Source organism: Drosophila hydei, unplaced genomic scaffold (assembly GCF_003285905.1).
Source record: "Drosophila hydei strain 15085-1641.00,03,60 unplaced genomic scaffold, DhydRS2 tig00000001-arrow-pilon, whole genome shotgun sequence".
In the NCBI taxonomy this organism is placed as follows: Eukaryota; Metazoa; Arthropoda; class Insecta; order Diptera; family Drosophilidae; genus Drosophila; species Drosophila hydei.
The window spans coordinates 12,265,994-12,288,707 of NW_022045643.1; the positions used below are offsets into that span (position 1 = coordinate 12,265,994).

The window sequence follows — 22,714 nt, forward strand, 5'->3', positions numbered from 1 at the left end:
CCAACATGAGAGTTTCGCCAGAAAAATCACACTTTTTCAAAGAAAGCGTTGAATATCTAGGTTTCGTGGTCTCAAGTAAAGGTATAAAGACATGTCCAAGTAAAGTTGAAGCGATTCGTAACTACGAATTACCAACAACTCTGTTTAACGTCAGATCATTCCTCGGCCTGGCAAGCTACTATAGGTGTTTTATCAAGGACTTCGCATCTTTGGCAAAACCTATAAGCGACATCTTAAAAGGCGAAAACGGCAAAGTTAGCGCAGGACAATCAAAGAAAATACCAGTAAAATTCGACGAGAGTCAACTCACGGCATTTGAGAAACTAAAAGAGGTTCTCGCATCCGAAAATGTAATGTTACTCTACCCCGACTACAAGAAAGCGTTTGATTTAACAACTGATGCTTCGTCCTTTGGTCTAGGGGCAGTCTTATCCCAAGGTGGAAAACCAATCACCATGATATCAAGGACATTGAAAGATAGGGAACTTAGCTTTGCAACAAATGAAAGAGAATTACTTGCTATAGTCTGGGCCTTGAAAAGCCTCCGAAACTATCTGTACGGAGTAAAAAATTTAAATATCTTTACGGACCACCAACCCCTGACGTTTGCAGTATCTGACCGTAATCCAAACGCAAAAATCAGGCGTTGGAAAGCTTTTATAGACGAGTATAATGCAAATATCTATTACAAGCCAGGGAAGGAAAACTACGTTGCTGATGCGCTATCGCGGCATAATATTCATGCCTTGGAAGACGACGCACAGTCAGACAGAGCTACAATGCATAGCGAAGTATCACTCACGTACACTATAGAAACAACAGACAAACCAATCAACTGTTTCCAAAACCAAATTATAATTGAAGAAGATAGAGTAGCCTCTGATCGTACAGTCATTATATTCGGTAAAAAAATCCGACATACAATTCACTTCTCAGACAGAAATTCGTTAATCGAAAGAGTTTACGATGTAGTCAAAAAAGACGTCGTTAATGCAATCCATTGCGAGTTACCAGTACTGGCATTCATACAACATAAACTAATAGAAACTTTCCCAACAACAATATTTCGATATACAAAACATATGGTAAATGACATTTTTGACAAGAACGAACAAAAAGAAATAACTGTAACAGAACACAATCGAGCCCACAGAGCAGCTCAAGAAAATGTAAAACAGATTTTACAAGACTACTTTTTTCCAAAAATGACAAAACTAGCTAACGAAGTGGTTGCAAATTGCAAAATCTGTAAAACAGCTAAGTACAACCGTCACCCACAAAAACAAATACTTGGAGAAACTCCTATACCTTCCTATGTGGGTGAAATGCTACACATTGACGTATACTCAACTGATAAAAAATACTTCCTTACATGCATAGACAAATTTTCAAAATTCGCAACCGTTCAACCCATTGCTTCAAGGACAATAATCGACATACAATCGGCAATTTTACAACTTGTAAATTTTTATCGACATATCAAGACGATCTATTGCGATAATGAACCCTCCTTAAAGTCCGAAACAATAAAATCACTATTAAACGGCCAGTATGACATTCAAATCGTAAACGCCCCACCACTCCATAGTACTTCAAATGGACAAGTCGAGAGATTTCATAGCACCCTCAGCGACATCGCAAGATGCCTAACAGCTCAAAGAAAAATTACAGATACCGTTGAAACGATACTCCAAGCAACTATTGAATACAACAACACAGTTCACTCGGTAACAGACAAACGTCCAATCGACATAATCCACTCATCCTCCCCAGAACTTAAAATTGAAATAAGAAATAAAATTCAAAAAGCACAGCAGCTCCAAATAAACAGGGTAAATGAAACAAGACACGATAGACAATTCCAAGTAGGCGATACAGTTCTTGTAAAGGCAAACAGACGTTTAGGGAACAAATTGACACCACTGTACAATGAAAACAAAATTGACGCAGACTTGGGGACAACGGTCTTAATAAAAGGGAGGGTGGTCCACAAAGACAACCTAAGGTAAACAAAACATTAAACCCTTTTTATTTCTTTTTATCTTTAGGATTTGGGCTATAATTCTCTTCGCCACAACGGTAGCGGCGAAACTTACCGATTATACGAACACAGATTACATACCGATCTCAGACGGATATGTAACCATTTGGACGGATTTCCAATATTTAAAACATTCAACTAATCTTACTCTATACTCAGCAATAGTAGAGGACACGAAGAAATTAAGACAAAATTTTCCACGATCACATATGAGACAGTTATTAGACACAGATATACAACATATAGAAGCACTAATAGCCACAGTAAATATCCATCATAGACATGCTAGGAGCATTAATATGCTAGGCACCGTTCTTAAAGTCGTAGCTGGCACGCCAGACTCCGACGACTTGGAAAATCTTAAATTTACACAGAAAGAACTTGTAGAATCAGAAAACAGGCAAGTAACTATAAACACAAAAATGCAAGAACAAATAAATAAGCTAACCGACACAGTAAACCTCATAACAAAAACAAAGCAAATAGATACAGAACATTTGTATGAGACACTGCTCTCAAGAAACAGAATAATTATTTCAGAACTAGAAACCTTGATGCTATCAGTAACACTTGCAAAGGTTGGAATTGTAAACCCCTCCATATTAGATTCTTCTGACTTAAAAAATATTGTTAATGAACACCCTATAAATATCACTATTACTGACTTAATGGAAGTATCTCAAGTTAAAGTCTTGCTAAATAATAACTTTTTACACTTTATTATAAGATACCCTAAGCCTAACATAGTATGTAAAAAACTAACAATATACCCTGTCCAACACGATGGCATTGTAATCAATTTCGCCGAAGACTACGATATAGCTGTTTGCGACAACCATGTAATATCAATAGGAAATTGTAGCACAGCCCTCACAACAACGTTCTGTAAGAAATTACCCTATACAACGTGCGCGCAACAACTGCACTCAGGTGGCACTGCACATTGCTCAACTCGACCCAGCCATCTTGAACCTCTAACCATCATCGACGATGGCGTTATCATCATCAACGACAGAGTGGCTATAGTTGACGAGCAAATGGTGAAAGGGACATTCCTCCTTACCTTTGACAACGAGATAAAGGTAAACGGCACCGTATATAAAAATCCAAAAAAATACGTGAGGAAATCCCCGAGACCAGCGGCATCCACGCTTCTAAATATAACGGATCATCAGGAAATACCGAGCCTGCCGTACCTACAGAAGCTAAGCATAAAAAACATCCGGGACATTGCTCAAATAGAAGAACAACTGGTAAAAAGACCAATAATATCTGGACTAACCGTGGTCATCATTCTACTTTCCTGCTACGCCTCAATGAAACTTTATCAAAGACATCAGAGGAGCAAACGTCAACTTGATCTTCAAGCGGTAATTAACAGTTTGAAGAACTCCGAGGACGTCATTCACCTAAGTGGGGGAGGAGTTAACACAATTGATCAGCAGAACGTAAATATTGAAGCTGACCATGCATTCTCAGCATAAATGCTTACGACACCAGCTGTCTCAAGCGGACATTGCACAACAGCGGAAGCGTCCACGCGCAACAATGTTGCTGACCAGCGACCTAGTACTGTATGCAATGCCAGCGTTTTCAGGGCTTAGGGCTAGCTTCTATTATAAGAACGATTGTCAAATAGAGTTAGTTGATTTTTGGAAATAAAGAACGTCGGTCATCGCCACGGAATTCACAAAGTCTTCTCATTTTTCGAATAAGTGTTAACGCCGATACTCCGTACGCGCTTAACATAATTTCGAAATCTTAAAATAAATAACTTACATACTCAACACTCAACGTCGCTGGGTAAAACATATTTATATTTGTTTCTGTGAGCTACATTTGCATTTTTACCGAAGAGCAATGTATTTTGATAAATGTAGGTGTGCGTTATGGATATGAAGGTAAATTAATAGCTAAATACTCTCTAGTTTGTATAAATAATTTAAGACTAAATTAATTTATTAATTAAAGTAAGCCACTGACGTACTGTATACATCATAGTACATAAATTCTGTGCATGAATGTATGCTTGAATGTATTTTAACTTTAACACTTAATACGTGATTGAATCTTAGGCATATTTACTTAAATATCAATTTCATAATTTTGACCAATTGCTTTGCATTCGTATGTTATCAATTCCGTGCTCAAGAGCAACACACAAAACACTCTACAATAGTTTACACTGTGAAGACTAACCTATATTAAATTAAAATATTTCAACATTAAGAGCATGGAAAATTCAATATATCGCAAAGGATACAAATAAGAATTATTCATAAACGTTGAATAGCTATGGGCTTTTGTTTCTTTACGAATAACAAAAACAAGAGCATATGTTACTTATACACGTACAACGTACAACAATTCTACAACTAGAGCTGCATCGAAATATATAAAATATTGCAATTTGAATTATTTGTTAAACTGGCGAGTACTTTTTGGATATTGCTGCGAGTTCTATTATGAATTAAACTCAACTTCCTTAGCATACGCTTCGTGCTGCATTTTCTCACGTAACCGCGTAATGTCCTCATCAATTCGAACAATTGCACGTATTTTCTGCAAGATTTTCAAGTAATTATTAATAAATATGTGGTTTAAAAATAGATTAATTGAAAACTTAGTAGTCTAAAACTTATTAATGATATTTGAGTCCGACTAGAATATCCAGTTTCCAACATTAAAATAAACTAAAGAAGCTATATTATACTCTTTTCATTTATATACTCATTCATTGCTGAAAGAATTCCAGATCTTCAAACTTTTATATGAAAGAATTTACAAGGCTCTTATAAGAAATTTACTTCATCACAGCCAACACAAATGGCCTTAATTGAAGCCAATTAAGATCACAAAACTTAAATTACAAATAAAATGGAATATGAATTCTTACTTCGCATAAGTCTCCTGGCGTTCTTTTCCATAACCAAAACATATACGCTGGAATATACAGCATCGAGGACAATGCAGTGAACCAACCAAACGCATGTGCCCACCATGGATAGCTGTAGTCCAGATATTTAATTGGCGTCCATTGCACTATATTGAAGAAGAACACACCCTGCGCAAAGAAGCCAATGAGGAATTCGAGTAAGTTTAGTATTTCCATAGATGGATGACTGACTCACCAAGCATATTGCAGGTGTTGTGACACACCAGCAAAACTTCCACCAAACAGTTGGGTAATATCCTATCATGTCTTTGATGCCATCGTAGAAACGATCAACTCCGTAACACCAGGATATCGAGACACACTCAAAGAATATAAGCCAAAGAAGGCAAAAGCCGCTAACTGCGTATGAATCAAGTATTTGGAAAATATACATGCCGCCCTGAAAATAATATTAATATTATTTATTATTAATATTATTATTATAAGAATAATAAAATATAATAATATTTATGAATGAAAGATAGGCATAACGGACGATGTCTTCTTGACCAACATTTTTTTAATTTAAAACTGATTAAAGATAACCATTATTCCATTGTTATACTTAATAAGATTTAGAAGAATGTCGTTCAGATTCAGAAGTTGAGTTTGGTTAGAATATCTTACGTTTCGTAAAAGCCCCTAGATAAGCTTAGATAAATAATTCGAATGTCTGTTTAATCTATACACACAAAAATACTTTTATCGATTTCGACTTAAGTTCCATCACTCAAATCTGTGGCATCATTACAGATTACAGATTATGCATAACCAGACTCACTTGTGTTATGCAGGTTAAGCCAACTAAATAGCTCAACATGCAAACGATGGCTATGAAAATCTCCTTGCGTTTGCGGAGCAGTTGGGGCCACTCGTCAATGATGGCGGTGATAAAGCCTTCCATAGTACAGAACTGTGAATCTAAACCTATAAGAAGGAGCATGAAAAAGAAGAGACATGACCACATCGGAGATCCCGGCAGCTGCAGCACCGCCGACGGATACACAAGGAATGCCAATCCGGGACCTGAAGCAAGAAGTTACGTATGTTGAGTAGAGGCATATCTATAGCATTAGCAAAGTTCGACAACACGAACCTGATGCCGCCACCTCTGCCACTGGCCTTTGTTGCTCATGAGCCATGAATCCAATCACTGAGAATATAACGAAGCCCGCAAACATACTCGTACTCGAGTTCACTGTGCATACAATCAGCGCGTCCCTAAATTGATGTGTTTGAAATCGTTGAGATGCAATGGTTCCCACTTAATATAGGATGAACTTACTTGTATACATTGTTCGTAAACTTATTGTAACTTCCGAGAGCCACCAAAGTTCCAAGGCCCAATCCATAGGAAAAGAAAATTTGCGTAACGGCATCGATCCACACCTGTAGAATGCATAACTTAAAGCATTTCATGCATGCATATCTAAGGCTACGTACCTCTGAATGAGTGAGCTTTGAAAAGTTGGGTATAATATAGAACTTGATACCCTCCAGTGCACCAGGCAGGGTAATGCCACGAATCAATAAAACGGTCAGCAGGACGTATGGGAAGAGCGCAGTGAAATAGACGACTTTTCCGGTCCACTTTACGCCCTTCCAAATGCAGAAATAGCAAAGAATCCACACTAGAAGCAAGGTGCCCGCTAGCTCCCAGCGAATATTACCTAAATCATCAATACCCGAGGATATTTGCAATGCCCTTCGCCTGTAATATTTAAAGTTTTAGTTAATGAGTAACATAAAAAAGGAAAACTTCGGTTATAGATATAGTGAGCCTGTTCTATCTAAAGAGAAATGCGTAAGAGTAGAACAAGTTTTGCATCTGAGCTATCATTACCACACCGATCTATTACCAGATTCACTATGCATCTAACATATTTATACAAACTTCAGTTCGTGACATTTCTCTTTCGTGTTGCTTCTTTTTTACTGAAAAGCAAACCTTGGGCAAAAGGATATTCAAATTTCAGCAGCTGCAACTGAAACGATAAAACATTCTTTTCGTCTGTCTGGCTTTATATTTAAAAGTGTCCATTTTTGATTTTACTCGAAGATCTTTTCTAATCTCGTCGATCAAGTTTGTTTTAAGCCATAAACATCTTTTCCTATTTCTAAGAAATTTTGAGCTGCATTCAAATTTGTTCATGTTTAACTAGCTAAAGTTATCAATTTTGTTATTGGGATTCTTCTTAATGTAAGTACTAATCCTAGCAGGTTATCTAACTAACATTTGCATGATACATATCAAACATAATATACCAAACATAAAAAAGTGAGTGGAAATTGTTAAACATACTCCCAAAACTCTTTGACCGGATCTGTTAGCTCAGTTGTGGAAATATTTGCGGCTGCCACTGAGCAAACCTTGCTCGCTGATCCATTGATCATTTTATCCCAGCAATGGAGATTCTTCCTCTCATACTGATTGACGCAGTTGACTGTGTTCCACCAGTTGTTGCATGTACGCCAAGGCACATCTGTAATGGAAATGTGTCTAAGAAAGCGGCTCAGAGGAATATTGGTGAGGTTCCAAAGACTTACCAGCTCGCATTGACATGAAGAAGTAAAATACTGCCCAGGCCAAGATAACAATGTAGTAAACATTCATCCAGCACGACATCACAGCGGCAGCATATCCAATTCCTTTCATATAAATAGATCATATGAGCTGACAATGCCATTGAGTTCTCGCCTTAAGCTCCGCTTACCCTTGAAAATTGGAGCAATTTTAAACACGCCCAAGCCGCCAATAGTCAACATTTGACCAAGCGCCAGCTCCATGAAGAACATCGGAATACCAGCTAAAAACAATGTCAAGATATATGGAAGAATGAACGCGCCACCTCCATTCTTATAGCACAAGTAGGGAAACCGCCAAACATTGCCCAAGCCAATGGCCAGGCCGACTACAGACAAAATGAAATCGAGCTTTGAGCTCCAACTTCCGCGCTCTGGCAGTGTGATTTTGGTGAGCTTAAAATAAAAGGAAAGGAAGCTAAAGAAACTTCGCATAATTCTATAACTGGTAAAATAATTATGTTACCATCTCCATTTCTGGGAACAATAGAATTTATTCGCCTATTTCAAAAATGAGCAAACAATTGAATTCATACATTAAACGGATCATTTCGTCGTCATCGTTCATCATTTTACAACTCCGACAAAAAACGGGAAATGCCAATTAGCATAAAGAATATTTGAATGCCATAGCTGTGACCTGATTTTTTTATTTCTGCTTCTTGTGTTGATCAAAAAGTTCATATAAAGGGATGAATCAGTGTAGTCAGTAGTGAACTCAGTGCGATGAAAATGTAAAATTGTCTCTCTGCGTGACATCCATTGTGGCTCGTGTTACGCGGCGTTACACGGCTCTCTTACTCTTAAGTGTTGTCAGTCACTATAAGAGTTAGTTTTATTACTTAATGTTTGTATTTAAAATACTTCAACTATTTGTTAACAAATCCAATTCGATTTCGATTAGCTTTTGATTATTTAAAGGAATTTTGAAAAACTTCTTAAAAAAAATCATATACTCATAGAAATTAAAATACTCAAAAGAATATTCAACAAAAAAATATCTTGAAATACCATAAAAAAATATTTTCTATTTTCTTTTATTTTCTAATTCTTTTTTATTTGTTAATTATAATGAAATTTGTCGAAAAATAGTTTAGTCCATCACAATTATAAATATTTCTTGAAACATCAGCTCAGATATATAAACCTAACAAATTAAATCAAATAAGTTCCAGTTATCAAAATGAATTTCATTTAAATTAACAAAAAATATGTTTAAAATGTTTTCATATTCTTATGAATTTATAAAATACACTCTCAAAGTTGCAAATTAATTTAATATTTATATTATTTTGGCAAATAAATATTTCTAAAATGTTTAATAAGCTTATATATCATTTTTTTCAATGCAAAACAACATACCTGATGACTTGTTGATGTGGCTGTAGTGTCCGTTGCTGGCTGGGCTGATAAGTCTTTGGGGCACAAAAGCTTTCCCATTTCAATGGGATCGTGCTTTTGTCGATCCCCTCCATCGCCATCGTTGCCACAATTACTAGACATTTCGTCAACCTTCTTCGCCCTATTTGTATTTAGATCGGTCTTTGATGATTATTCTCTGAATACAAATTTAGACCTGGGAACACACAACAGAAGTGGATTTAAGGCATATTTATACTTAGCATAGAACAATTAATAAAATCGCGATGCAAATTTAACAAACATTGAACTAGATATTCAATTATGTTTTGTTATAGAATTATGTTCTCGAGTCCATAAACACATTTATTTTTCTATTGGATTTAAATCTCTTATAGCAGATCCTTAGCAAGCGGAAGAAAATCTCATAGAGTATGTACAAAGGATATTATTGCTTTGTTTCTGTAGCTTTTTTCAACTTGTACTTATATATGCATATGCATATCGAATATGTACAGCTTTATTTATTACATAAGCATCACAGTAAAACGAATCTGATTTATCACGCACCCACGACACCCAACCGGGTCACTTGCTAACATCCAACTGAATCTCTCTCGGTCTCCGAGCTTGGGCCAGCGCAAATATTCATGAACAAAACCCCAGTTGATGCCTATTAAAGCAGATATGCCAGTAATTTAAGCGATGCTTATGCGAAGCCAAGCTGCCTGTCATTTTTACATACAATTTAATTTAATAATGATTTACTGAGAGGGTTCTGACCGCAGCCAATGGCTACCTAGAAAACGCGGGCAGCACATCTACAGACGCTATACATAGCCACGATCCCAATTGTATTCACCCTACCCAACTAACACTCTGATCACTCGCTTACACTTCATATGCCATTTACATATGTAGTCCATACCAAAGGGGTCCCAAATGCCATTTCTCCATTATTTTCCCGAAAACTGTAAATATTTTATAACATGCTTAAAGTTGTAAAGCAAATAAATAGAATTGAATCCACTAACGCCTACATATGCTCATACTTATAACTTAGAAACGATTGTTCAAAATATGTTACACAAAGAATATAAATATTATATTATATAGATATAAATATTATATACAGATATACATATATTATATATAGATGCATATTTTATTAAATTATTTAATTATTTCGTAAACTCTTAAACATGATCATGATGAGCTTGCTTCATCTCGAATCAACAGTCGCCTACGGGGAACAAAAAATTTAAATTTTTAACTGAACCCAGTTATTTATTATTTATGAGCTGTAAAATGAAATATAATAGGTAAATGTTCCAAAATGTTATGGATTTTTATTTATATCCTCAACTCAGTGAAAATGAAAAATGGTTTTGATAAAATGTATGCAATATGCGTGGCAAACCCCCTTTGTATATATCTTCTTGATTAGGACGACTAGCTGTTCGTGTGTCTGAAACTTTCGATCTAAGCACTTATAATGCCTAGACACCTGGACTATTAAATTTGTAGGTTCGTCTATAGCACGTGTATATCAGGTTTATTTAAAAAAAAAAACGACTGATATCGATTACGTTATCGAAATTCAATTATTAAATTATATCTCGTACGTCTTTGGTGTTAAAATCTTCCTTCATCCTTCATTGCATCTTGTGCAAGTAGTTTCATGTACATTTATATACAATTTTGGGTTTTGAAACATATTGGATATCGAAAATATGCTGAAAATTTCATTCAGAAGTTATTAAACGCAACGTTTGCCCACGCCACAAAAGCACGTGACAAACTGCCTCAGGAGGACACATTTTTCCTATAGTTGTGCATAGATCTACTCGCAGAATCACATTTGCGATTGAAATGTGTTTGAGTCGCCCGCTGCTTCTTTAGTTGAGATTTGCAACTCTTCATTCAAGCGGTCAGTTGCGACGTTAGTAAAGGCGGTGCACGTTCTGTGGAAGAAGCACGTTGCATAGAAAAAGTTGTTGGTTCGTGTCCTCGGGTCACTAATGTTCGTTTTACTTCTGTTTTTATTTCTTTTTTTTTTTGCTAAAACATAGTATTGTGGACTTAGGGTATCTCCTAGTCGGACATCTCGGACTATAGCTTGCACCTATTGCAAAACGGGCGCGATTGTTGTCTTGACTCTAGAATCGTGCCTCTGCTTGTTGACAATTTGCATAATTCTATTTATGAGAGGCTCTAAGTAACGAGTCTATTCAAGTGTTGTTGGATTTTAGAATATTTTTGAAGACTCGTCTTCAAGTAGCCTTAGACTTATTATTTGCATACCTTTTGACTATTTCAAGACTGCTCTTAATATATAGAAGTTAAAAAGTCTTTGAGATATTCTAGAAAATGTGTATGTAAACAGTTAACATACTTATGTATGTATGTATTCATATGCTCAGATATGGAATATCTATGGAATTTGTAGTATATGTTCAAATGTATGAACAATGTTTTAATAAGGGATAGTTGGTCTTGAAATAAATTAGAGTCAATACAATTTTAATAAGCATATTAGATATATATTTAATCAAATCTGCCAAACATATTCTTAGCCATGCATTTCCACATTTTAATATTATTATCAATGTTTTAAGTAATCATCAATAAATTCACATTTCATAACTTAAGTAAGTTGCAGCTCTTCAACAAATTTATATTGTGTACATACATAAATAAATAATATTTTGCTAGACACATAAAGCTTATCTATAACTGGGCATTCCCAAAGCAATGCTGTGCCTCTCGTTGTGAACACGCCATCAATTTTGATGCTAGTGGTAAATGTTCTTTTTCATACGCACATTCCGAATTTAACTGCCCTCACAGCCCGAGAACCAAATTTTGAAAGCACACACATTTCAACATCAGATGTTTGGTCGGAAATCGGTCATCAAATTTATATTTTATACCCTTGCAGAGCGTATCACGAAGTGTGTAATGGATTGCAGGGGTCACCCACGAAAGCCTCGCTGCTTTAGATTCCATTGATGGCTGCTTGTCTTTTGATTCGCTTTTCATTTACATTAGTACTATTCTCTCACCATGTGCCTTAGGTCTCCCATATTCATTTCCATTATCATCGCAAAAAAGAGTATTTCACATTTCAAGTCGAGAATGAAACGGGTTTGGTTGCCAAGTAGGTCTGCGCTCTATCACACATACCTTAATTGCATGGAATAGGGGCACAACGCATACAGCGCTGCTCGCATTACTGCCACATAGATAGATAGATAGATATAATTATTTAATCGTATGCCTCGACACATACACACTCAATTGCTAAGTGGCAAAATATCAACATGTGCGCTCGGAAATGCATAATCTTGTTACTAACAGGCTCACTTCCGAATTCGATTATACGCTCGCAACTAAATATTAAATACACAGCGCAGCCTCAGCCAGGAGTGACTGATTGCATTATACCCTGTAAGCACTAAATATAGGCATAGATATATGGAGACTCTTTCAACTGACTTCACAAAGATGTCATCAAATCTTGAGTCTTAGTAGCTACACAAAGAGTTTATTGGATCTGTGAAATGTCCTTCTTCGAGCTGTTAAATATAAAGATTCGGAATTTTACTTATAGTGATCATAAATGTACCACATAAGTCTTAAGTGCTCTTCATAAATTTCAAACATATTTTCAAGCATTTTCACATTTAGAAATTGTAAACAAACGGCGTCGATTACCGAAAAGACGATGATCTCAGCCAGCAGAGATCGCTTAGCTCATTCACTTCTTGATCGAGAAAAACTATATTTGACACAATTTGAAACGATAAATATCTTAGACAAGAATTAGAGTCACCTAAGAACTCAAATGTTGCTTATATAGAATTAAAATTAGTAAATTCCTCTCTTAAAAAATTCAATAATAAAATAAACTTCTTTGTTCCATATTAAATTCAATCAAGAACTTGATCGGTTTCTTATTTGAAAGGCATTTTAATGCTAATATGAGCTAAGAATACTGAAATAGTGAATATCCATTAGATATTCAATTATTCTAGAATAGAATTAATATTTCCTTGAAAACTATCTGGGCTGAAATGCTGAGGGACCAATTGACTCAAAACTGAATGCACTGAAATGACAACAAGAGTATTATAGAAGTATGAAAGTATTTATTATTCTGTGCAACTGTAGTTTCACAAACATCTGTTTATATATCCTGGAGAACATGTTTATTTATTTTGCGCACATATTTTCTCTGTCACCCCATACAACTCAGCGCGCAAAAGAACAAATCAGTTGAGTGTTAGACCCGAGAAGTGAGCGTTCGATTTCAGTTTCATTGGCAAGTACAATTTTTTCTTTTTTTTTGTTTTGAATATATGAATGTGTATGTCTATGTGGACATGTATGCGTGTGTGCCTGTTTATACTATGGAATGATATACAAATGGAATGGAGTACTTTATATTGTTTTCTCTCGAATATTTTAGGGCGTAGCTGGACAATGGCAAGCGGCTTTGACTTCAGTAAATTGTGCTCAACTTTCAGCGAGATCTGTCCGGACTTTGGCGCAACGCATCAGACTGACAAATCGCAGAGCCTGGACTTTGCTAACAAAGTACTCTTCGACCTCGGTCCCAAGATGCGCCAGATTAAGCAAAGTGGCTCAGCGCAAATGTGGCGCTTAATCTTTAATGGGGACACAAGCGTATTTGTCTACAGCTACACCTTTCCGCATCGGATTAACGTTAATCCGCAACTACACGACAAGAAGCTGTATCTCACTCTCAAGCAGGCTGGCCTGTTGGCCGCCAGCAAAATATGCTCCATGCTGCATGATTTCTATAATCCGAGAGACAAGATACTATTGACGCCTTTGGCTCGAGCCGTCTTCCTGCCACAAAACATTCCAAAGATTGCCGTCGAACTGACAAGGCTGCTCGGTCGAAGAGTGGATAGCAACGAAGTGGTCAAGGCTGTTATCAGCAGCTGTCAGACCGATGGCTTCCACTTGCAGCACAGCCAGTGCCACATTGCCCTCGTTGCCATTGAGGTGAGCGTCCCTGCGGCCACACAGCGCCAGAAGCTGCGTGAGAAGACAATCCGGCTCTATGCCAAACATGGCAAGACTTATAAAGAGGCGTACTACAATATCTACATCAAGTACTCCAAATTAGGCGGCAGAGCAGCAGACATAGAGCCGACGCAGTCAAGTTCAAGCGACCAAAGCCTGCCCACAGCAAAGAGCATAGACGCCGTCTTACGCAGCATTGCCAAGTCTGCTGACGATCCGCTTAGCGGTGGCACAGTGGAAATGCAATTTGTGGCACATTCACCTGGTTTCAGTGAAATCGAAACGACTCTCCCAACGCCAATCAACATTCAAGTCGAAACCACAAGCTTGGACCGTGTCAGATTCATTCGAACAACCAAACGTCCTAACTAGATTATGATATCTTTAGGAACTATCAACAATCATTTTTTGTAAAGACCGGCAACCACAGCTTGTTGCTGGAATCAAACAATTTCTTTAAGCAATAGAAAAATATATTCAATAAGTTGGTACATCAAAGAGTTTTACAAATTACAGATGATTATATTATAATAATAATGACCGTCAATTCGACCATGATGACCCAAACTGATCATGTAAAGAAAAATTATCAAATGCAGCTGCGTTGCTTCTTAATATATTTGAAAATTTCAAATCAAAATTTAGTCACCGTAAACGACCCGAAATCGAATAATTAAATTGACACAGTCATGGCGCACTCATTTTTTTCTTCTGTTCGCGGGCACGATGCGAGCATAGCTGCAGTCCGATGTTCCCTCAAGACTTGAGGAGATTACTAAGCTGTGCTTATCGCGCTGTGAACCGAGCAACTGTACGACTCCATCGACAATTTCGTCCAAGCTCACGGGCCGATTGTAGGACAAGAGCACCGCCGAAATTATAGGCAGCAGTATTACATTGTAGTCCGGCTCCATTATGCTTTTTTGAACTGTGTGATTTTTGATCATATTTAAAATGCCAAATTTGTTGTTGATTTGGTGATTTACTTCTCAAAATGGATTTGTGTTTGCCTATGTTTCATGAAAGCCCACAACTGATCGGGCTGACAGCTAAGCCCCAGCTAGCTCCAAGTCACATCCGAATCCACATCCATAACTCAATCCTAAGCACTTGTCTGGTCACCGGTTGTTGAATTTCCGCCCTTCTGTCGCCCCAGCCCACCCCCGTCCATTCGTTTGGGGCCAATGAAAAATTCAATTTGAAAAAGTGTCACTTGTCAGCTGGCGATATATGTGTAAGTCCCCTGCTCGCTTTCCATTGTGCTATTCCCTTTGTTGTCGTTGCCATTTGGCTATTCCGTTCTGTTTTGCTTTTTTGGCATTGCGAAATATCAATACTACGGATATGTGACAAGCATTTCATATGCAAATTGATCAGAGCCCACAGTTCAGTGAGTCAATAACCAAGTGCCACCCACGCATATGCAAATGAGTCGCTCCCCGGGAAACACTTGAAGCTACGCTGCGCCTGTACGCAACGGCAAATACATTTTATTATTGCCATTTAACTGTCTTGTGGGGTAAACGGTTATCAGGCTTAAAACTATATGGTCTTTTTACTATAAAGTGTTCACACTTATGCAGAGAATATATACATGCGCATCTACATATATCTATATCTATGTTCCAAGTAGCGAATTTTCATATTATTCCATGACTCATAGAGATAAGTAAAAAATTACGCCTACAACGAGCACGATCGTCGCTGAAATCTATAGCTCATCATCATCTTCAGCGATATCAACTTAACTTGCCGTCCAGATAATAAATGTATATATTATTATATATTGTGAACAACATATATTGTGAACAAAGCTTTAAATAAATATTTTGAGAGTAATGGAAATATGGTTATTTCCAGGGATGCGAGCGAATATCTTCAATCTTATATTAATTTCTATGACTAAACATTTTAAGTTATATATTATAGTTTATAGTTTAAATATTTCGTAAATAATAGTTCTGATTATTCTTTGGGAATGGTTGTTGCACTGTTAATAATATAATTTCTCTATTTAGTTAATAACTAAGGAAACTCGAACTTTTATTTATCATTTACATTATATTTATTTATATTTATTTATTATTTATTTATTTACATTTATTTATATTTATTTTATATTTATTTCATATTTTGGCGTCAATTTCTATTACATCAAATGGTTTTTGTTTAACATTTTATTAATGATTTAATGCAATTGCAATTGAATCGTATCGCTTCTGCAGCCCTGGCGATAGATTTTCAATTACTCATGCATACAGAGCTTAGCGGGTGGATCGGGATCGGATATCATCTCTCTTTCCTCATGACTTGACCGATTTTTATTTCTGTTTGCGCCGCAATCGGGCGAACTTCAGTTCGTGACTATAAGCAAAAGCACAAACATTGAAGAATCGCGCAGTTCGTTGGCGGTCTATATAAAAACAAAGAAAATGTAAACAGAGATTACAATTTGCATATAGAATACTTTTTGGTATACTTATTTCAAAACAATACAGTTATATGAACTATTTGTATAGCTAACTATATTTTGTGTCACTGTGCCATGGAATTATTTTTACAGTTATGCAAATGTTATGGATTTTTCCTAATTCATTATCGGAACTTGAGTTGAGCTCAGGAGCATTTAATCTTATCTGTAAGCAAATACACATTTGCCTCAGATGTCGCAATATATCTGCTGACGTTATCGAAATGTGATGTAGACAATCTTAGCGGCTTCATATAGTCCCTGATACTGCGTGACATGTAAATGAGAAATCTATAAGCAAAGATTCCATACTTAGATCTTTGCTTATAGATTTCTCAGGATACCTAATATAGATGGCATCTTCCATTCCCTTAAGTCTATTTAGGCATATTTGTATTCGGTTCTTTAAGTCAATGGAGCTTGGCTCGGTTATTCAGCAAATTCAGCATCGTATTTCTGTTGCAGTCGTTGCAAGTGTCTCTTCGATGTGACTAATCTCATCCGCATAAAAATTCTCTACATATCACATAGCTCCACAGAAGCCAAGCTGTGTGCTAAAATATTCCCAAGAAAAAAGTAATCCCAAGAAGTATTTCTTGAAGGGTATAAAATACTTATTTGATCTTTTATGCTTTATATCTAAGATAGAAACTTTGTTAAAGATAAAGTCGTTTATTATTTGCTTGCAGATACTCATTAAGAATGAGCGAAATAGCAAAGCCAAAATTTATTTTCGATTTTCAAAAGTTGATGAAAACTTTCACTGAAATTTGCCCGGACTTCTGCGATGAGCCGAGCTATGCAAATGCAACAATGAGCCGCCGCTTCGCCGAGCAGGTAATTTTCGAATACAGCAGGGAGGCCAAAGAGGCGAAGGCGAAGAACATCGATGAGGTGCGGAAAATGACGCTGGTATCGAAGTGCGCGCAAGAATATTCAATAAAAAACAAGGTGACCATATTGCTGTACACCAAAAACCCGCCGCCGCCCACGCAGCCAAGCCTGCTGCACGGCCATCTAGAGCTGACCTTCAAGCAGGCTAGTCTCCTGGCGGTGGCAAAGTACTGCCAGCTGGTGCCATATCTAGTGGCGCGCAACGAGATAGTGCTCACTCCGTTGGCTGGGGCGATATTCGCCAAGGAGGATTTACCTGAGTTTGCTAGAGCCTTGCGCGAGCCACTGCCCGATCTGGTGATGGCCATCATCAGCAGCTGCCAAACAGACGGCTACTATCTTCAGCACAGCCGTTGCGACATCGCACTCGCAGCCCTTATCAAGACGGTTAACGATTTGAAGATGCGAGCATCGATCGTCAAGAAGACCATCAAGATGTACAAACTGTATGGCAAGGATTTCGACATGGCCAGGTTTGAAATATGCATCAAGTTTCTGAAGTCCGAAAAAGTGAAGGGCTCGAACTATGACATCGAGCAGATATTCTCAAGTGTAATGTCGATTGACCTGAAGAACAACGTTCAGCCGCCCCCAAATCCTTTGCGTTCCACGGAGAAGCGAAAAATTAAATGCGCTGCGAACTTCAGCGGAAAAACTGATCAAAACCGCAAGAAATGAAACTTTAAACAGTTTTTATTTTTGTACTTGTTTCGTGGGAAATGCTAAAAGAAGACGGATTTCAACATTCGCTGGCTTCTTATGCCCTCAGCTTTAAACTACGTGGTCAATCTTGAAATTGGATAAATCGATTCCAAACCATTCTGCTTCTGGATTTAATCCGTTACTAAAATATTTCTATATTTAATATATACAGCTATAATCAAAAAAAAACTAAAAAATGAGTCTAATATATATTAAAACTGTATTGTAAACTTTCATAAAATTCAATAAATATATTTTCTTCTTCTTATAATTGCTGATTTATTAAATTCCTTGTTCTGTTTATCTAATTCTTGTCAAGCTAAACTAATTTTTATAGATCAAGAACTGAAAAATGACAGGAAAGAGAAGAATCTACTAAGCGCATCTCAGCACTAAACGTTTACTTCAATATTCGAATTTTGAAATATTTTTCAAAAATGATTTTTCTGTCGATACACCGGAAATAGTGGGACGTAGGTGTACATAATGAATATAAATAAAACTGAGGCAACACATATCCAATTAGTACAAACTTGAATTTACTGATGCCCATACAACTGCACAGACATTTTCGGGGATCTATGAGTTAGAAGTTTGAGCTTTCAGTTTGCTTTATTGTTCGTCATTTTGACTTGGATGGCAGAGCTTATTGTAAGATTTAAGTTGGTTGTTTGCGGTGTTTTCTGGTTAAAGTTTTCCTTTGCGCTTTGTTGCTATGGCGACGACAAAGCCTTACAGAGATTATGCCGTGACTAGACGGGGGGAAGTGGCTCGGGTCAGACCCTTTTGCGGTTTCTGCGTCGCTCGCAAAACTTTGGCACTAAATGTGCCGACGCTGAAAAGCCTTAAAGTTGCGTGGGATATCACAGGAATATCTAAGGCAAAATGCATAGTTGATAAGCGACAAGGGACCAAAATAAAAAAATAAAAATGGGAAACAAGTGCCCTTTTTCTTATGCCTCAGGCATCCAGTGAAAAAGGGAATACAAATTATTAGAAATAATATTTCAGCATTATCATTATTTTAAGAGACTGTTGGCCTAATTAATTTGCAAGTTTAAAAGATTTTTGTTTTATTTTTTAGAATTAATTTAAATTTTACTTCAAAGAAGTGTAAAGCTTTAAAAAATATTTATTAAAATTTTATAAAGTGGAATTTCATTGTACCAATATGACTATATTTAAGTTGTTAGACTCACTTAGACAATAAGCAACGAGCAAACATGTATATAAATATGTTATATAGATATGTTCGAGTTCTTGACTAAGTCCTTCGTTTCATATTTCAAACTTGGCGCCTAAGATCGGTGTCTAATCGAAATCATCAACACAAAAACTAAGAAATGTTTCAGTGTTGGTAAACAAACGCATGAATTGGCAAAATACTTATCGATGCCGATGTATCGAAATGACACGATCAACCCTGGGCATAAATAAGCGGCAAAAGAAGCATCAAAACATATAATCAAAACACAAGTGGATTTATGCGCTAATCTTTATTTGTTATAAATGGAATCCATAAATTTCAATGATTTCTCCGTTAAGGAACGTCACGAGATCATTACGGCGTTTCTCATTAAAATGCGTAAAGCAAATTCGATGCACAGCGCGCACAGTTTCTTTCAATATTATCTCAAACAATTTTACAAGATGCCAACGAAACTGCTCGACGATATAATCTATTGCCAGCGCGCTATGAAAACGTATCTCTCTGTACATCAGGTAATAATTGTTAGCTCCATCTTTGATAGATTAACTGATCGACATATGTTCTCTAATAATTTGCAGACAATCACAAATGTCTTTGCCGCGCAGGCAGATGCCGTAAGTTGCATTTGTTTTTATTATACTATGAACCAACCCACATATATAACTGAGGCTGTAATAATTTTCTGAAAATGTTTCTGAAAGGCTGAAAATGGCATGGCTGACCTCATATATTTTTGATCCACCATGTCCGTCTATCCGTCCGCTTTTTAGTTCTATTCAGGAGTAATAATCGATCACTTAGACCACATATTTATTATCGAAGAATCGATATTGAGAACTACGAAAGTTTGAGGGTATCTACTAGCCGATTTTGATTTCTGTTTGCGCCGCAATCGGGCGAACTTCAGTTCGTGACTATAAGCAAAAGCACAAACATTGAAGAATCGCGCAGTTCGTTGGCGGTCTATATAAAAACAAAGAAAATGTAAACAGAGATTACAATTTGCATATAGAATACTTTTTGGTATACTTATTTCAAAACAATACAGTTATATGAACTATTTGTATAGCTAACTATATTTTGTGTCACTGTGCCATGGAATTATTTTTACAGTTATGAAAATGTTATGGATTTTTCCTAATTCATTATCGGAATTTGAGTTGAGCTCGAGAGCATTTAATCATATCTGTAAGCAAATACACATTTGCCTCCGATGCCGTAATATATCTGCTGACGTTATCGAAATGTGATGTAGACAATCTTAGCGGCTTCATATAGTCCCTGATACCCCGAGAACTGCGTGACATGTAAATGCTAAGTATGGAATCTTTGCTTATAGATTTCTCAGGGAACCTAATATAGATGGCATCTTCCATTCCCTTAAGTCTATTTGGACATATTTGTATTCGGTTCTTTAAGTCAATGGAGCTAGGCTCGGTTAGTTCAAAACAAATTCAGCATCGTATTTCTGTTGCAGTCGTTGCAAGTGTCTCTTCGATGTCACTAATCTCATCCGCATAAAAATTCTCTAAATATCACATAGCTCCACAGAAGCCAAGCTGTGTGCTAAAATATTCCCAAGAAAAAAGTAATCCCAAGAAGTATTTCTTGAAGGGTATAAAATACTTATTTGATCTTTTATGCTTTATATCTAAGATAGAAACTTTGTTAAAGATAAAGTCGTTTATTATTTGCTTGCAGATACTCATTAAGAATGAGCGAAATAGCAAAGCCAAAATTTATTTTCGATTTTCAAAAGTTGATGAAAACCTTCACTGAAATTTGCCCGGACTTCTGCGATGAGCCGAGCTATGCAAATGCAACAATGAGCCGCCGCTTCGCCGAGCAGGTAATTTTCGAATACAGCAGGGAGGCCAAAGAGGCGAAGGCGAAGAACATCGATGAGGTGCGGAAAATGACGCTGGTATCGAAGTGCGCGCAAGAATATTCAATAAAAAACAAGGTGACCATATTGCTGTACACCAAAAACCCGCCGCCGCCCACGCAGCCAAGCCTGCTGCACGGCCATCTAGAGCTGACCTTCAAGCAGGCTAGTCTCCTGGCGGTGGCAAAGTACTGCCAGCTGGTGCCATATCTAGTGGCGCGCAACGAGATAGTGCTCACTCCGTTGGCTGGGGCGATATTCGCCAAGGAGGATTTACCTGAGTTTGCTAGAGCCTTGCGCGAGCCACTGCCCGATCTGGTGATGGCCATCATCAGCAGCTGCCAAACAGACGGCTACTATCTTCAGCACAGCCGTTGCGACATCGCACTCGCAGCCCTTATCAAGACGGTTAACGATTTGAAGATGCGAGCATCGATCGTCAAGAAGACCATCAAGATGTACAAACTGTATGGCAAGGATTTCGACATGGCCAGGTTTGAAATATGCATCAAGTTTCTGAAGTCCGAAAAAGTGAAGGGCTCGAACTATGACATCGAGCAGATATTCTCAAGTGTAATGTCGATTGACCTGAAGAACAACGTTCAGCCGCCCCCAAATCCTTTGCGTTCCACGGAGAAGCGAAAAATTAAATGCGCTGCGAACTTCAGCGGAAAAACTGATCAAAACCGCAAGAAATGAAACTTTAAACAGTTTTTATTTTTGTACTTGTTTCGTGGGAAATGCTAAAAGAAGACGGATTTCAACATTCGCTGGCTTCTTATGCCCTCAGCTTTAAACTACGTGGTCAATCTTGAAATTGGATAAATCGATTCCAAACCGTTCTGCTTCTGGATTTAATCCGTTACTAAAATATTTCTATATTTAATATATACAGCTATAATCAAAAAAAAACTAAAAAATGAGTCTAATATATATTAAAACTGTATTGTAAACTTTCATAAAATTCAATAAATATATTTTCTTCTTCTTATAATTGCTGATTTATTAAATTCCTTGTTCTGTTTATCTAATTCTTGTCAAGCTAAACTAATTTTTATAGATCAAGAACTGAAAAATGACAGGAAAGAGAAGAATCTACTAAGCGCATCTCAGCACTAAACGTTTACTTCAATATTCGAATTTTGAAATATTTTTCAAAAATGATTTTTCTGTCGATACACCGGAAATAGTGGGACGTAGGTGTACATAATGAATATAAATAAAACTGAGGCAACACATATCCAATTAGTACAAACTTGAATTTACTGATGCCCATACAACTGCACAGACATTTTCGGGGATCTATGAGTTAGAAGTTTGAGCTTTCAGTTTGCTTTATTGTTCGTCATTTTGACTTGGATGGCAGAGCTTATTGTAAGATTTAAGTTGGTTGTTTGCGGTGTTTTCTGGTTAAAGTTTTCCTTTGCGCTTTGTTGCTATGGCGACGACAAAGCCTTACAGAGATTATGCCGTGACTAGACGGGGGGAAGTGGCTCGGGTCAGACCCTTTTGCGGTTTCTGCGTCGCTCGCAAAACTTTGGCACTAAATGTGCCGACGCTGAAAAGCCTTAAAGTTGCGT

The 22,714-nt window shown here is 37.0% G+C and overlaps 5 protein-coding genes across 6 annotated transcripts; 3 read left to right on the forward strand and 2 right to left on the reverse strand.

Moving 5' to 3' along the window:
• Positions 1–3,838: 3,838 nt before the first annotated feature.
• Positions 3,839–9,551, reverse strand: LOC111599784 (sodium- and chloride-dependent GABA transporter 1). Of its 2 annotated transcripts, none has more exons than XM_023315556.2 (12): positions 9,489–9,551; positions 8,922–9,135; positions 7,691–7,955; positions 7,524–7,625; positions 7,279–7,459; positions 6,420–6,687; positions 6,262–6,365; positions 6,073–6,197; positions 5,758–6,002; positions 5,173–5,376; positions 4,938–5,105; positions 3,839–4,603 (listed from the first exon to the last, which is right to left on the reverse strand). In XM_023315556.2, exons 2-12 carry the CDS (start codon positions 9,060–9,062, stop codon positions 4,505–4,507), a joined length of 1,902 nt encoding a protein of 633 aa, XP_023171324.2. In that variant the 5' UTR covers positions 9,063–9,135; positions 9,489–9,551; the 3' UTR covers positions 3,839–4,504. The 2 variants fall into 2 exon arrangements, with proteins under 2 accessions (XP_023171324.2, XP_023171325.2); XM_023315557.2 differs by lacking the exon at positions 9,489–9,551 and adding an exon at positions 9,450–9,468.
• A 3,655-nt stretch (positions 9,552–13,206) lies between these two features.
• On the forward strand, positions 13,207–14,489 carry LOC111599812. Its single transcript, XM_023315599.2, has 2 exons — positions 13,207–13,242; positions 13,390–14,489. Exon 2 carries the CDS (start codon positions 13,404–13,406, stop codon positions 14,343–14,345), a length of 942 nt encoding a protein of 313 aa, XP_023171367.2. The 5' UTR covers positions 13,207–13,242; positions 13,390–13,403; the 3' UTR covers positions 14,346–14,489.
• Positions 14,490–14,573: 84 nt separating this feature from the next.
• LOC111599813 lies at positions 14,574–14,981 on the reverse strand. The gene has a single exon (XM_023315600.2). The coding sequence runs from the start codon at positions 14,918–14,920 to the stop codon at positions 14,672–14,674; it is 249 nt and encodes an 82-aa protein (XP_023171368.1). The 5' UTR covers positions 14,921–14,981; the 3' UTR covers positions 14,574–14,671.
• A 1,334-nt stretch (positions 14,982–16,315) lies between these two features.
• LOC115483325 lies at positions 16,316–18,149 on the forward strand. The gene is made up of 2 exons (XM_030224714.1): positions 16,316–16,407; positions 17,133–18,149. Exon 2 carries the CDS (start codon positions 17,146–17,148, stop codon positions 18,013–18,015), a length of 870 nt encoding a protein of 289 aa, XP_030080574.1. The 5' UTR covers positions 16,316–16,407; positions 17,133–17,145; the 3' UTR covers positions 18,016–18,149.
• A 1,992-nt stretch (positions 18,150–20,141) lies between these two features.
• LOC111599817 lies at positions 20,142–22,024 on the forward strand. The gene is made up of 2 exons (XM_023315605.2): positions 20,142–20,233; positions 20,951–22,024. The coding sequence occupies exon 2, from the start codon at positions 20,964–20,966 to the stop codon at positions 21,831–21,833; it is 870 nt and encodes a 289-aa protein (XP_023171373.2). The 5' UTR covers positions 20,142–20,233; positions 20,951–20,963; the 3' UTR covers positions 21,834–22,024.
• Positions 22,025–22,714: the final 690 nt, after the last annotated feature.